Below are 16,241 nucleotides of genomic sequence, written 5' to 3' on the forward strand. Positions count from 1 at the left end.
GTGTCAGCTGTGACTACACACCGGGACTGACGGGGGAGCTGTTCAGCTCAACAACAATCCTTAAAAAAGCAGAAACAAAGTAGATGCAACGGGCCCAGCGCTCACTGATGCACAGGATATGGACTATCTGTTGGGAGTATGATCTGTTCAGCTGGTTGAAAGGAGTCTGGACCTCAAACCTCCTCCTGCAGTATACTCAGGGATGAGCTCAACCCTGACCCCCGACATGTGTTACTTGATCTCTGCCTAAGCCTGGTTCCATTGTTACTCAAAACAGTGCAATCATTTTCAGATCTGCACCAAAATTTGAGCACCTCCAACTTGTCACATGTCAGAGCTTCATGAAAATTAATTTGGGGTTTTTGGGTAATCCTATTAACTAATTAAGTATGTAATAAATTATTAAATGAACCTCAAAACAACAGCTATTGCTTACCTCTTGAAACATGCCTTGCTTTAAATGAAGACGTCACTGGATGTCATGTTTGAATGCATAAAAAATATAGCTACATATTTCAAACAATACATGATTTATATCAATGTTGAATTAGGAAATTTAGTGTGGAACATCTTTTGTTATTTAATGCCTTGACGATAACTTATGTATTTTTCTTCTGCATAAAGACTGCATTGTTTAAAACAGCAGTCTTTATTGTTCACATATGATATTTTACAGCTCAATTTCATTTGATACAAAATAGATTGACCCAAATCATCCTTGCTTGATTTCTGTCCCTTGTTAAATTTAATGTAATGTCTTAGGGCAATGCATTGTATGACAACGCGATCAAAGATAACCCCTTTGAATAGTGGGAATCTTTCCTGGACTAAGAGGAGACAATAAAAGGGCTATTGAGTTTGTTTATGCTGCTGGCTAAGGATGTTGTCAGTCTTTGCACATAAATAAGACCAACACTAAGAGCACGTGAAGATGCGACGTTCTCTTGATGTGTTTATCTTTTGTCTCGTGCGATGTGACCTTTCCAGTGGTGGTTTTGAAGATAATCTTTGCTACAAGTAATATTTGGAGTTAGCAGTATTTTCTCCTCTGTATGACCTTCAATTTCTATCACCAATTGACTGTGTTTTCCAGCTTTAGTTAATTCAAACATAAAATCAAGGATTATGTTAGTAAATGATAGACTTTGGCCATGTTTACATGGAATGTACATTAGACCAAAAAAAAAAAACGGTGAGGTTACTCACAAGTGCAGTATTATAAATGTATATAATGGCAAACATTAACTATATTTCTGTGGGTAAATTTATTAGTAGTATGCTATTACATTGTAATAATTTCACAGTTATTATTATTATTATCAATATTGTCGCACACTTCTGTGCACCTAAATAGAGCACTGAAGCCACTGTTGCTCTGATCACCTTCAATGTCATTGTACAACACCTGGATCTTAACAATTGGATCAGCACTGAACCCAAACCCAGCCACGGTCTCCCGTAGACATGGTCCGATTAGCGGTTTGACGGCGTACTGTGGTTTTAAAAAGGCAAGGTTAGAATAACCGCAAATACTGGCTGTCACTAGTAACGCATTTGTTGAGGGGACTTCTAAGCAGGGCTCAATATGATTTTCTGCTTGCGGAGTTGATTAAACAAGCAACCTCTTTGAAGTTAATTGCCTCCAACGAACTTTTTTATTCTCCTTCGCGGCAAGCAGAGAGGGGAGGGATGAGCAGTTACGCACGGAGGAAGCGGAGGGAGGGAGCACGATAAAAGACGCATTGTAAAAATACGGATGCCTCTTTGCTTTATTGATTAATGTGCATTGATTCATGTGCAAAAATGGTGGCAGCGGGTACTAGTTAGACCCAAGGACAACATGAGTAGCCCGTGGTTCTGTTCTAAAAAGTAGCTCACCAGTGATCGGACACTGTGACTTACTGAGCTGTCTTCAAACAGAAGAAGAATGTTAACATTTTTTTCTTTAAAGGTCACTTAAGAGCTGGAATTTCAAGACCGTGATACAGCAATATTTTTGCATATCATACCGTCAGAATCTAATACTGTATCGGCCCATGCCAAGACTCGCAGAGGAAGCTGTGCTCAACATGGTCAAACACCAAAAGCCAGTGAATGGGAAACCTGCAAAACATCTCGAATGAGGTATATTGTTCACGATCGACCTGCTTGGTTCACAGTACATCTGATCCCAGTGAATGACTTGCTCCATGGCTGAGCTTCTCTCAGGCAGATGGCCAAGGGTTTTAAGAGGATATTGTAGCCCGTGCAGAGGAGCTGTACAGGGCGCCATTTTTTTCATCCCTTCCCTTTTTTGGGCAGGAGTGTTGAAGACATCTAACAGGTTGTGAGGTAAAATATACCGGTATGCTTTATAAAATGTTCCTGTCAGACCATCAATACCAGGAGCCTTGTGGCCCTGCATGAGGGCTGCAAAACCTTCTTGTACATTTAATCGGTGCTCCAGCTGTAAATAACACTCCTCAGTGACCTAAGATAGTTCTCTGCAGAACTCATCCATCAGCTTTTCATCACAGGGAACTTGAATACTTTTGGGGAAATTTTTCTTTAATTGATTTTAAGCAGTGTGTCCAAGAAAATTAGTCACAATTCAGTGCAATTCTTGGCTTAGTTTGCTTGACTTGGTTATTTTGTAATAATGTCTGTCTGTTAATGTTCTTTTGTAGCACGCTATATGTTTTCCAGTAAAGCTTAGTGCTTCCCAACATGTTGCAGCATCGAGGGGTTCTTTGCTTACTTGTCTGTGTACAGTGAACCCCTCAAAAGAAAATACCGGTAGTCGCTTGTCAATCCACAAGCTAGCACTGCCGCAAAAGATGCACTGAGCATATAGCAGGGGAATCACTGTAACCATACAGTATGTTACTAGAAGAACAAGACACTCTGATGTAATACTGATGATGATGTACTTAAATACCAGGACCATCATCAATAAAAGCAGGACCTTTATTCTCTTTCCTCTCTAGGCTATAGTCTGTGATCTTTTTAGTCATTTACAAGAGCAAAGAGGTTTGACTGATTGAATGAGAATTTCATGGTCTTATTTACTGCGTCTTAGTTGAAAAACCTCAATAACATCATTTTGAAACTATTCTTTATAGGGAGGGAGTGTTAAGATTTCGTAATGGGACAAGAAGACATCACTTGAATAAATAGAGATAGCGTGTATCATGAGAGCAGTGAATGCTCCTCTCCACCGAAAAATGACTAATTGAGTCCACGCGTCGGCGGGTTGCTGGTAGCAGTAACCACATTGTATCTAGCCTAAGTGGGGGCGTGGGAGTGGGACAGGCAGTAAATCAAAGCATCAGGAACTGATTATGAAGTCATGCGCTTTTAGATGTCAGGGCAAAATAATTGAAGGAAGTGATTGTATTACAATAAACATACAACTATATGTTATGTGTGCGAGGTTCAATCGCCAGTAGTGCAGTTATGAGTCGCTGACTTTAATTTGTTCACAATTGTCCAGTTGGCAGGCGTTAGGTTCACTGAAGACTCCATTTGCCAATAAGTGTGAATGAGAGTGTGAATTGTTTGCAGCGCTGGGCAGTCCGTCTCTGGGCCGGACCGGTCGGACCCTCCGGCCCGGCCGGATGCCCACAAATTTTAAAAAAGGGTTGGACTAAGCATGGCTGGAAATGGATTTTAGTCCGGCCCACTAATCGGCCCTCATGCGTTTGACGTGGTCGCGAGGTGGCCAAATTTCATCTCAGCCTGCTCGATGAAAGGCTTCTTTTTAGGCTTCTTTCTACTCCCGCGTCGGCGCGAGTGACAACTGCCGCATTGATTCACATGACCGGCGCATTGTGCTGTTGGCGACAGGTCTGCAACACATGCCATGCACACATCAGGAATTGTTGCTGCTCTGATCGGTCCATTATGTCACAAGTTGAGATGACGTACAGTTTCCCACACAGAGATGAGGAGAGAATGCAGCACGCAATTCGTTGCTGCTGCAAAGCAAACTCGTTTGGAAATTAAATTAAATGCATCGTCTAGTCATCTCGGTCTCTTTATGGTTGTAGCAGGCACGATATCCATTGTTGTCGGTGTCTTTTTGAAGCGACGCCCCCCGACTTGTTTCAAAACAACTTGTGTCCACAAGTGTAGTGTGATCTCTGAACTGTGAGGCCGACGTGCAAACCAGTCAACTACCGTGCCGCCCTTTCCCAAAGTCATTTGGGAAAATCTCCTGCTCACCCGAATGAGAACAAGTGCCACAGAAAATAAATGGACGTATCTCAAAAATAATCCAAGTAACCCATTACATCCAAGGTCCAAAATAGCAGAGTTCTCCCAAGCAGTAGGTGGCAGTAATGATCATTACAACCAAGATGTATCTTGCTGTCTTTGTCGAATTTGCTCACTTTGTTTAGAAGCACACCAAAGTAAAAAGGTTTTGACCGCATAATTAAGACCAACACTTAACTGTTATTTGTATTGTGAACACAGTTTTATGTGCCGATGATTGACAATTGTGACTTTTCAATTGTGACAATTGTGACTTGACGCGTAAGTCAAGTCAAAAATGTTCTTTACAATAATATGTTATATGCACCCACACTAGTCTAAACAAGGCCTTCTCATTAATATTGCGTTTATGGAATATGAATGAATCAGCAAAATGCATCCTTTTTTTCCATCTCACAAGGCGGCCATTTTGCCACTTGCTGTCGACTGAAAATGACATAGAAAATGAAAATAGAACATATTATATATTGTAAGGACAAAATGACGAAAATTATGTAATTTCACCGACTGATAATGGTGGCACCAGAGCTGAGCATCCCCTATTTCCCATTTGCATATTTAATCGTCAGCCAAATGACATCGAGAACGGACTTAACCTGTACCACGTAACACAGGTGCCGCACTCCTGACACGCAACCAAGTAAGGAAAAAATGAAAAATAAAACCGTGTTGTGTACCTTGCGGTCCCACAGACGCAATGACATGTGACCATATTGTTTTTATTTTACCGATCACCATGCTATGAGTGTGTGTGTTTGTTGTTTTTGTTTGATATTTTTTTGTTTTTGGTGCCGTGTCTGCTCATGCGGCGCCTGCTTGTGACGTGAAGATTACGTTCTCGACGCCAATTGGCTGTCGCCAACGAGGGATGGACTGAGATCATGTGGTCGATTAAATATGCAGGACGGAACACGGTGGCAGTTAGGCCCAGCTCTGGGAGGCTCGCACACATTGTTATACGGTATATTACATTGATTTTAAAAGGAGGATTGGTAGGAAAAATCCTTGCAATATCTCAACATTTTTAAAAGGAAGACAATTTGCAATTTTGGTATTTCAGCAAGAGAATTGATGCACATAATTTGCTTTCGCAGGCAACATAAAATGATGTGGCGGGCCGGATCTGGCTTACACATCTGGCTCCATACACAAGGTAACAATGTGCTTCACATAGTTACAAAACAACAACAGGCAAAATATAACATTTAAAGGCCGAATAATTTAAGATAGGCGGCACGGTGGGCGACGGGTTAGCACGTCCGCCTCACAGTTCAGAGGTCGTGGGTTTGATCCCGGCTCCGGCCTCCCTGTGTGGAGTTTGCATGTTCTCCCCGTGCCTGCGTGGGTTTTCTCCGGGCACTCCGGTTTCCTCCCACATTCCAAAAACATGCATGTTAAGTTGATTGGATACTCTAAATTGGCCCTAGGTGTGATTGTGAGTGCGGATGTTTGTCTCTGTGTGCCCTGCGATTGGCTGGCAACCAGTTCAGGGTGTCCCCCGCCTACTGCCCAAAGACAGCTGGGATAGGCTCCAGCACGCCCCGCGACCCTTGTGAGGAGAAGCGGTACAGATAATGGATGGATGGATGGATAATTTAAGATATTTAAAAGCAAATCAGAGAAATAAAAAGTAGTTTACTAAAATTACTAAAATAATGTGCAGCATAGCAGCGAAGTGCTACTGCACCAAGCTTGCTGATCTATACCAGTGTTTTTCAAACTTTTTTGAGTCAAGGCACATTTATTTCATTGAAAAAATCCCGCGGCACACCAGCAGCTGAAATTGTGAAAAAAAGCTTATTTTAACAAGATAAGTGTTATATTGTTTATATAAGCATTTTTTAACATTGAAGGATGATGTTATATTATAACATCTTGAATAGGAATTAAATAAACACAAAGAAAAAAGTTTGTATAAACATGCGTCACTGATTCGCTTGTCTCTAAACAAAGACAATTGGCTACCTGCTGCGGCTGCTGCCACCTGCTGGTATGGAAGAGTAATACAATGTAGTAAAGACATGATTATGCTACCAGGCGCTAGACCGCACAGGCACGCAAATGAGATCATTTCCCACTGCACACATGACAATATCTCGCAGCACTCTGGCAAACACTGGTCTATACCGTTGGTCCTCAATAGGTTCTCCGGTGAGCTCCAAACGCCATACAAGGCAAGATTCAAACCTCACAACTGTCAGGCATATATGCTAATCACGTTTGTACCATGCTGAGCACACAGCAAACTAGTTGAAACCGAAACAACAGCGCCTCTGCGGGATAAAGCCAAATGGCCTGTTTTTTTCTCCATCGCTTCAAGGCAAGGCAAGGCGGCTTCATTTACCTGTATATCGTTGCTGTCCTGTGAAAAACACTTAAGACCATTGAAAGTGTTCTTTTTTTTACGTTAATGGGGTTTCAGGCATCCAATTAATGTCAAACTTAGGAAAAAAAATTATAAAGTTGGACATACTTGTTTTTAACAGGACAGCGATGATATAGCACATTCCATACACAAGGTAACAATGTGCTTCACATAGTTACAAAACAACAACAGGCAAAATATAACATTTAAAGGCCGAATAATTTAAGATATTTAAAAGCAAATCAGAGAAATAAAAAGTAGTTTACTAAAATTACTAAAAGAATGTGCAGCATAGCAGCGAAGTGCTACTGCACCAAGCTTGCTTTGAACTCTGGGCTCCACTAATTGACCCAAATCTGCAGACAAGACATGACATGATAATTCAACAATCAATTTTACAGAACTAACAATAGTTTTTTAATAACCAATTATTGATGAATAAATAATCATTTCCAGCTAGAATAATTAAATTGTTTCCATGTACTTGTCTTCATGGGGTCATGGGTACCGTATATGCTGGAGCCTAACCCCGCTGACTTCAGGTGAGAGGGGGGTAAACGCTGTACTGGTCACCAACCAATCACAGGACACAAACGGGCAAAGTACGAAGCACATTCACACCTAAGGACCATTTACGGTCTTCAATTATGCATGTCATTTTCAACCCAGAACTTCCAAACCAATATTCATGCTGCCCGCCACTGTATGTAATATAAAATCAAAACATTGAGATGCCTTTATGGTCATCTAAAACCAAGAATTTCTTGTTTATCATTTGAGGAGTACTACTATGGACTAAACAAAGAGTTACAAATAAGATTGTTCCATCTTGGTGGTCAAGGTGGTGTTAAAAAGACCACCCCCGTGCGCAGGTGAACCTCAGTTGCACATACTGCACTTCAGGAACACTTGGATTATTTGTTTAGCATTTACGTGCAACAGATGATTAAAATGATTACAGTGAGAGAAAGATAGCTGCGGGGGAGCTCCACTGGAATCAAACTCGGCTCCCCCGTGATGCGCAGCTCGTTTCCAAAAACTGAGCGAGCTCAAGTGGAGGAAATGGCACCAAAACCACACGCTCACGCATTCGCACACATTCTCCATTAAGACAATAATCATCACAAGTCTCACCTATTAACGGTTTGGGTGTCGTATTCCCCATTATGTCCACAAATTCTGCGCGCCGGCTGCGAAATTAATCCTGATTTTTATTGCAGTGTTCGTCTGCACATCCATGTGTACAGGATCCCCACGCTCTCTCTCTTTCTCCCTCCTTCTCTCGCTCTCGTTCTCTCTCTCCAAATGCTGACGAGAATATGCATGAATATCGATTAAAACCGCCACTGTGTGTGCGTCCGTCTTGAGCGTGAACGTGAGGCAGGCAGGCTGACACCTCCGAGGCGCGCAATAGTCCCCCTCCTCTCTTTTGGAGCGGCTGCCTCCCTCGGTCCGCACCACTTTAAAGACACAGCAAGCAGGAATAGTCGCGAAATAAAGCAACACCGAATGCTCCAGACTCACTCGAAGGTGGTGATAATACTGAGATTTCCTGAGGGGAGGCGGGGGTCTGCAAAGGGGCCACCCTAAAAATTAGATGTATGGTTAACGACTGTAACATGAACATTTTCAAATTCAACACTGTAGTGTACTATCAGAAGAATAAAAAAAACTGTATAATGACTCAAATAAAAGACATTGGACATAAAAATGAAATAAAAAATGTACCTTACTAAAGAAATGTCTTTACGACACAGGTGACAAACTCAAGGCCCGGGGGCCAGATTCAGTCTGCCACATCATTTTAGGTGGTCTGTGAAGGCAAATCATGTGTGGTGACTTCATGTTTCTTGGTCAATTCAAAATTGCAAATTGTCTTAATTTTTAATAATGTTGACCTATGGCAAACATTTTACATTAACCATCCCCTGTTTATACTAAATTGTTAAATAGTTACTTTATTGAAAAGGAGTTTCACACTTCTATCTTATGGCTTTTTTCTGTCAAGGGCGAGTAAATTTTAAAAATGCAAATATATTATACTTAAAAGTTAGATAAACAACTGAACTGTACTTAACAAATGCACTATTTTCACAACTTATGCGGGTAGCCCTCTTTGAGAATCGCTGCCTTTGGGCAAATTTTAGTGACGATAACAAGGATCATTTGAGCATTCATTCTTTAGCCTTGATACCCAGCTTACACTCTTAAAACTGCTGGGTTAAGTAACCCAAATTAGATAAAATAGCTAACCCAGCACTGGGTCGAAAAGTAACAGAGCCAGCAAGGAGCATTTGAGTATTTATTCTTCATCTTTGATGTCTTTCTTACGGTCTTAAAAGTGCTGTGTTAAAAGTAACCCAAATTAGCTAAAATAGCTAACCCAGCACTGGGTGCAAAAGTGACAGGGCCAATGATAACAAGGAGCATTTGAGCGCCTATACTAGGAGCCATATGTTATGCACTAATAGCCTCATGGACCATCGTAAAAAAATAAAATAAAATTACGACTGTGCACTGTAATTCTAGTGTGTAGAACTGTGTTACCAGTAAGGTCTTAAGGACCTTAGGTTGTCAATATCCTGTTTTTGTTGCCACCCTGCTTTGTTTTTTTTCCCTTCTGTTGAAGTCTCCATGGAGAGTTTTTTGGTGGGCGGAGTCTCCTGCATTGCACCTGCTGGCAGTTATCATTAGCAGGGTATTTAAACGAAGGAGACATTGCTCATTGCTTGTCACCATTGCCTCAGCATTGTGTTGCTCTTGTGCTTTTCCAACCAGTCGGTGCCTTTTTTTTACAGATGTTATGCTCTTAAATGATTTTCTGTTTAGTGTTTTTTGGCTTGCGAAGGGTTTTGGTTTTGAGTGTTTGTTTGCACCTGTTGTCTTTCTTCTTTTGTGCTCAATCCATCTCTTTTTGTTTGTTGTCAGTTTTACGCTAGTTAGCTAGTTCAACATTGACATTCTGTTGCCTTTTATTAATAGTATGTTTCTCATGTTTGCATACTCTTTTAAATAAACACTGTAAAAACTGCTTAGTTGTTTGCGTTGGGATTAGCTATGTGTGGTTTTATGCACCCTAACAAGTATCAAAGACAGCAAATTAAATGCTCAAACAGTGTTGCATCTGCAGTGTTATGCAGTTGAGTAACTAAACACCCCCGTACCATATAAGAGGAAGTGCAGTATGAAAAGAAGAGGCACCTACAGTATTCATTACGTACGCTGTTTATCTTGTTCATGGTCACAGGGTAGCAGGTTGTATCACGAGTCAATCCCAGGCCAATATTGAATGAAGCATTGTTCCGTAATTGAGCCCAGACCAGATATACTGTATGAAAGGCTGCTATGTGAACCACTGTGCTACAAATAACTTTTAAAGAGACCCATAATGTTCGCAAACATTCTGTCATTATTTGAGTTTGGAGATTGGTCGGATGTGCCGTGAGTGCTATTCTAGGTCAAAATTGCAGTTGACTGTCGGACTGCCCTAAATCCAGGGATTCCCAACAAAGGGATACTTTAAAGTCATGTAGATGGAGACCCTAACAGTGATCACGTTCATATGTTGCACCAAATAAAAGACGGCACTTTCGATAAAAATCTGGCTGGTCATATGAGGAAATCCCCGTTTTCCCCGACCCCTCCCGTGGCCTTGACTGCTGGACTTCTCTCAAGCTGTTTCCTGTCTTCGGTACCATACTGTTCTCAGAGGAGTCATGGCCTGCAGGGCTTGGAGAACTGACTCAGACTATCAGTGAAGGAAGGGTCTGGCCAGGTAATTTCCCATACAACAAGTATCACGTTTTAACATCCCTTCAGTCCAAATCTACAAATCTTCTGCTCTTATTGGGGAATGTGTTGTTTTCCATTGCACATATGCAGTATATTTATATTTGCACAATGAGGAAAACCCCCGCGGGTTTCAGCTGATGCCAACATGCTTGCAATGGTCTTATTCTTCTGGAGGGCAAACGGTCTGCGAGAGATGCCATTAGGGTGAAGGCAGCTTGCATCTAAATATATCTACGAAACAAAAGCATTTGTTTCTAACTCGTCAGCGCTGTTTGTTTTAGCAGGATATGGTGGCTCCTTATATGAACCTTTGCTGAATGGTGTTTGGGTCGAAGCGGAGCAGAACTGAAATCTCCCAGCCCTCCACGCCCTCCTCGTGGCATGAGATAGAAAAGGAGCTGCTACGGCAAAGGGGATCAACATAGGAAGTGAATATGGATGAATATGCCTGCAATGAGCTCTGCAATCAAGCCTTGCCTGTAAACACAGCAGAGCCACAGAAACAAGTGCTAGGCCCCATGATGCTTCGCTGCCTGAGCACATACACACTTGTGCTGATGAGAGTGGAATGACTGCTGTGTTGATCTTACTCCAAACACATAGATTATGTGATCGTTAAGGAGACTGCTGAATGCCGAAAAATTGTTGACTTTAGTTGAAAAAGTGTCAACGTTTCTGGCGAGAACGTGTGTGCATTTGAGTGTGATAACTTGTGTTTTCATAAGCAGTTCTGTGCCAGACAATCAGCAAAACAGGCCTACACTCAAAAGTCTTGGTGAATTCCAACTCACACAGCACAAATAAATAGTCTGCGATGTAAAGCCAAAACTAACAATTTCGTTTCTCACACGGAAGAGACTGCCTGGGAGTGATCACATCCTAAAGGCCCAGATAGACCAATCCGACGTTGGCCAACTGTGACCGACGCTTACCCCCCGTGGCGTCGGGCCGGCTGTCGGCACGTTAAACTGGAAAAATACACCGCATCAACAGACTGCGACGCTGACCATTAAAGTACTTTATGCGCATGCGTGAGATGTAATATCCTTCCATACGATCGGCGGCGGTCGTCACTATTTCTCATGGTTAGAAAAAGCCAACCGAAAAGCCATCGGCCGGGGACAGATTATAAAAACGTAAACAATGCATTCGACTATATTTTTCGCTTACGATGAACTCCGACGCGAAGTAAACCCTCATTTTCTTGACACAGTATCGGGAAATACTTACATTGTCAACCTTTGCTCTTGTACTTGTAAGAGGATTAAGGCAGCAAAGGCCTACTCACTGTTTATCCGCATGTGTCACTTCCCGTTCATGGTACGTGCGCTGATTTGCTAGCTAACAGCCAATCAGAGTGACCAAATGTCAAGACTCGTGACGCCGATTCAACATGCCCACCAGCACCAGGGTGGTCACTACACCAATCAGACGGCGCAATGCGCCGCCCCGACGCTTCCTGACCTCTGACGTCGGATTGCTGTATCTAGGCCTTAAGATCTGGTTGTTGCGGACGGAAGATTTTCAGTTGTCTAATGGCCATTATGACCATCAATCACAGACGGAAGCCCCTTCATATTGTCCATTCATCAACAATCGTCGACAGAGAGGGCTGTGGATGCCAGAGGCCAATGCCCCGTAGGGCCCACTCTTTGCACGCCCTGCGTCTTGACACCACACGTGCCCTCTGTCTAACAGTCGGAACGTTCTGGGTTCAAATCTTGGCTTTCGGCCTTCCTAAATGAAGTTTCTGCGTGGGGTTACATCCATATTCCAAAAATATACATGTAGGATAATTAAAGAATCTAAATTGTCCGGCCCGATCTACACAAGCTGTTTTGACTTTATATGTAATCGTGTTGCGAGAATAGCTCAACTCACGTGCACAATGAGAATGAGTATATCTCGTATTCTCATATAGCAAAAGTTTAGTGCGTCATGTCAACAACAAAGCTATTTCCGTGTTAGGTCAAACAATAAGCCTGCCCATCTGTGATTGGCTGCATGTGCATGGCCAGACGTTCATGTAACCTATGCTGAGTAATGAAAGCTATTTTGAATTGAAGAGATGTTAAAATTAAATTAATAGCACATATAATGTAGCTAGTTCTTTTTTTTATGTAGATAAAATGTTTTTCTGACTTTTTACTGGTCAAAAATCAATAAAAAAATACACGAATGCTACTACTTTGTGATTGGATGGTTGAGGGCATGGAGGCACAACTTCTGCCTTCCAGCGAAAAGGCATTCCACTCACAAGACACGCAACAAGGCTAAAAGTAGATTTGCCTTCTTGCTCACATATACACTATGGCAGCACAGAACAACCCTGGAGTGAACAAGGTAGTGTTTGCTGTAATGTCTTGTTTTGCGGATCCAATCGATGACGTCATTCATAGATCACGCAAATTAAGCCGATCGTCGATTTGGTGTAAAATGCAAAATATCAACCGATTTTGATCCACTCGCTCAGATTGGTGTAAAGTCTATTAAATATATCCACTCGCTGTCAACAGTATGGTGTGGCTGGTACATTTACTCTCACCATTGACTGCAGTGTGGTCTATATATGAATCCCGCCTAACTCTATCCAGATGCCCTCGGTCACCGTTAGCACAGATATGCCACCTCTGATTGCTTTGACGGCATGACAGAAGCCAAGTTGCCTCCGGGAGGTCACAGAACAGCAAAAGGCACAACCTTGTGGATCTAAAGTTTATATATATACATATATATATCAGAACTGGGCATCGGCCCTCCGTCCCCGGTTTCCGTCCTGCATATTCAATCGACCCACGTGGTCCCAGTCGGTCAGATTTAGCCAACCGGCATTGAGAATCGACTTTACTGATACCGCGTCACATGCAGGTGCCGCGCACTCCTGACACGCGGTCGAGTAGGGAAACAATAAAAAATAAAAGGGTATGGTGTACCTTGCGGTCCCATAGACGCAATGACATGTGTCCCATATTCTTTTTATTTCACCGATGACAACGCTGTGCATGTGTCAGTTGTTTTTGTTTGATATTTTTTCTTTGTTTGGCAGCGTGTTCTGCTCGTGCAGCACCTGTGTGTGACGTAAAGATTATGTAATCGACGGCGATTGGCTGTAACCGGCAAAGGACTATATATATATATATATATATATATATATATATATATATATATATATATATATATATATATATTACTTGAGTAAAATCGTGGAATTTATGTAGAAAATTAAAGTATATTTTGATTCAAAGACTGTTCTAATAGCTTTTGTTGATCCTTGATTACAATTCTTTTCCTGGAAAATACAACTATTGAATGATACACCATAGACGCACAGCTAATATGGTATCTTAAATTGGCTTTGCAAAGTGCGCAAATTATTTTGGATTTTTCCAATGAGCCGTCGAGCAACTTTTTAAAGTAAACCTATGTAGTAGTCTATCTTTGCGACAGTGATTCTCCACTAAGTTTGGCTGCAAAGTGAGCAGAGGTCAGCTACAGGAAGTAAATAAATCTGAGTTATTTTTTAATTATTCTCCATAGTTAATGCTTTAACTTTGACAGGCCTTATGTATGTTATTTCCCCCCCTTTTTTTAATTAATCAAGGGGGCACTCAGAATGTGGCATTCGGAACAGGAAATGTAGATAAATATTGAATCCAAAGTACAAGAAGAGCCTCCACAGATTTTTCTTCAAATTCCAAATTCCTTCTTTCTTCTGTACAGTAATACAGTAATGCAGAAATAAATTTTAAATATAAAATAATAGTTCATAAGCATATTATAATCCTGACGACTCGTGTATGAAATTAACTGACAAAAATGAAAATGAAGGACGTTTTTGCTGAATAAATGTAAAATGTAGTTACCGTTATCTTTTTTCTTCAAAACACTCTCATTGAACTTTATTTCATTAATGAAAATGTGTTTTCAATTTTAGGTTAGTTATTTTGTTAGTTTTCATTAACTATAATAACCTTAAGGAAATCAATTTAATTTGATGGATTTTTACGATGAAAGTGTAGAGGTCGTGTATGGAGGTAACTTTAACTGGATAGTTAAACGGTACCACATAAAGTTCTCAATGTAGACTCCTTAATTAACCTAACATACATTATTTTGGAAATTTCTTCCCGAGACCAATCTTAAACTCCTGATCAGAAAATTGCATTGGAAAGCTTTTTAATGTAATGGTTCTCAATATCAGAAAAAAACTTCCCTCCAAACCCCAAGCATTGCTCTAATTGGTGAAATGAGTCATACCACTTTCAATGTGAACCCAGCCATCACCGCAAAGCACACAAGAACCACAACAACAGCTATGTATAATCAGAGATTTATATATTTTTTGGGTCACGTTTTCTTTTGAGCAGCCTGTTCTACTACAGTGCATTCACATCTGGATCATTTGCCTTTAACTGGGGCAATACTGGGGTTAGAGTTATTGCCATGTGCTCAGTGCCCTGGCAGATTGTTCAAATTTCTAAAAACCTCGGATCACAAGACTCAATACACTGTGGCAGACGAAATGTTTGGTTTCAAGGGTGCGATTTTAGATTGACAACATTTTAAAATGCTATGACAATTAAAAAGACATGTCCTGTTGAGAAAAGGATGGCTTGAAATCATGTTTTATAAACAGGAAGTTTAAGCAAGCGCATCACCATAAATTAGTTGGGAGATGAATACAACCCTTTCACTGGCTTGATTATGGTTAGGCTGAGGTGATTTCGTATGTTTTAATTCGAACAATGATTATTTTATATGAGTAGGTGGCAGTCTTTTTGTTGTTGTTGTTGTTGTTGTTGTCTTCCGAAATAGGATATCAGTAGACGTAGGATTACAAATATAGTGTAGTGTAAATGTATCTGTACCCGATCAGTTATGTATGGATTTTTGCTGTAAAGCAGTAATGAAAGGCATTATCTATACTCACTGGTTGGCTTGTCTGTCACTCATCACGCAATTACAGGGTGACCCCCCCAAAAAACGGGCACCAACTTTCAATAGGCATAATTTCTTACATTTTTTATGGAATCAAATGCAACTTGAGGCATAACTACTTTATTGTGTTTATAACATCACATTAAAACATTCTACTCATTGGCCTTTTCTTCTTCAGAAATCCATTTCAAATTTCCAAATCCAAATTTTCTTTGGGGGCCCATTTTTTTGCGGTCACCCTATATTAGGTGGTCAACATGTCAATCGTTATATGTGCTACTTGGTTAGTTGTGGTGTATTTTTTGTGTTTGTACTAACGCGACACATACAGTATATGTGGTATCAATTCTTGGGAATACTACAAGCACTAATCAGTAACATTAGCATAATGACCAAATTGTTGGAAGATTCTGGGTTTGAATCTTACGTGCAAGTCCAAACATTCCATCTATTGTGTGTTTATATGCATTCACTTTCAAAGACACAAGTCTATGGCTAATGCCTTAAAGTTTTGTTTTTCGTGGGGGAGTCTATTGTTTGTTTGTTTAATGTATTTATTAATTTTCCACCTAATAAATGAACATTGCAAGAAAAAAAGGATATTATTATTGGTCTGCCATTGGCTAGTGACTAGTCCAGAGTGTACCGTGCTTCTCACCCAAAGTCAGTTGGGATGGCTCACCAATGGCACTAATAAGGACAGTCGCTATAGAACATGAAAGGATGGATTTCTAGTTTTTATCTTCTTGCAGTCCATTAAGTCATATACAACCAAAAAAAAAAGAAAAATTGTCCTCTAAAGTCACAGTAAACTCCATCTTAAGCACTATACTGTATGTGTGTTATTCATTTCATTTTTACATCTCTTCAATTCATTGTAGCTTTCATCACT

At 40.8% G+C, this 16,241-nt stretch overlaps 1 protein-coding gene across 3 annotated transcripts in view; it reads right to left on the bottom strand.

Moving 5' to 3' along the window:
- neurl1b (neuralized E3 ubiquitin protein ligase 1B) overlaps positions 1 to 16,241 on the bottom strand; it is a 41,631-nt gene that overhangs the window by 10,770 nt on the left and 14,620 nt on the right. For 2 of the 3 annotated variants that reach the window (XM_086020854.1, XM_086020845.1), the window contains exon 1: positions 7,754 to 8,070. The exons of the other annotated variant lie outside the window; for it this stretch is intronic. In XM_086020854.1, the coding sequence (XP_085876980.1) occupies positions 7,754 to 7,784 (31 nt within the window). In that variant the 5' untranslated portion in view covers positions 7,785 to 8,070. Of the gene's footprint in view, positions 1 to 7,753; positions 8,071 to 16,241 lie in introns of those variants that run through there. 3 annotated transcript variants of the gene reach the window in all.

This window comes from Filicampus tigris, chromosome 2 (assembly GCF_054856515.1).
Source record: "Filicampus tigris isolate MCC_2025a chromosome 2, RoL_Ftig_1.0, whole genome shotgun sequence".
In the NCBI taxonomy this organism is placed as follows: Eukaryota; Metazoa; Chordata; class Actinopteri; order Syngnathiformes; family Syngnathidae; genus Filicampus; species Filicampus tigris.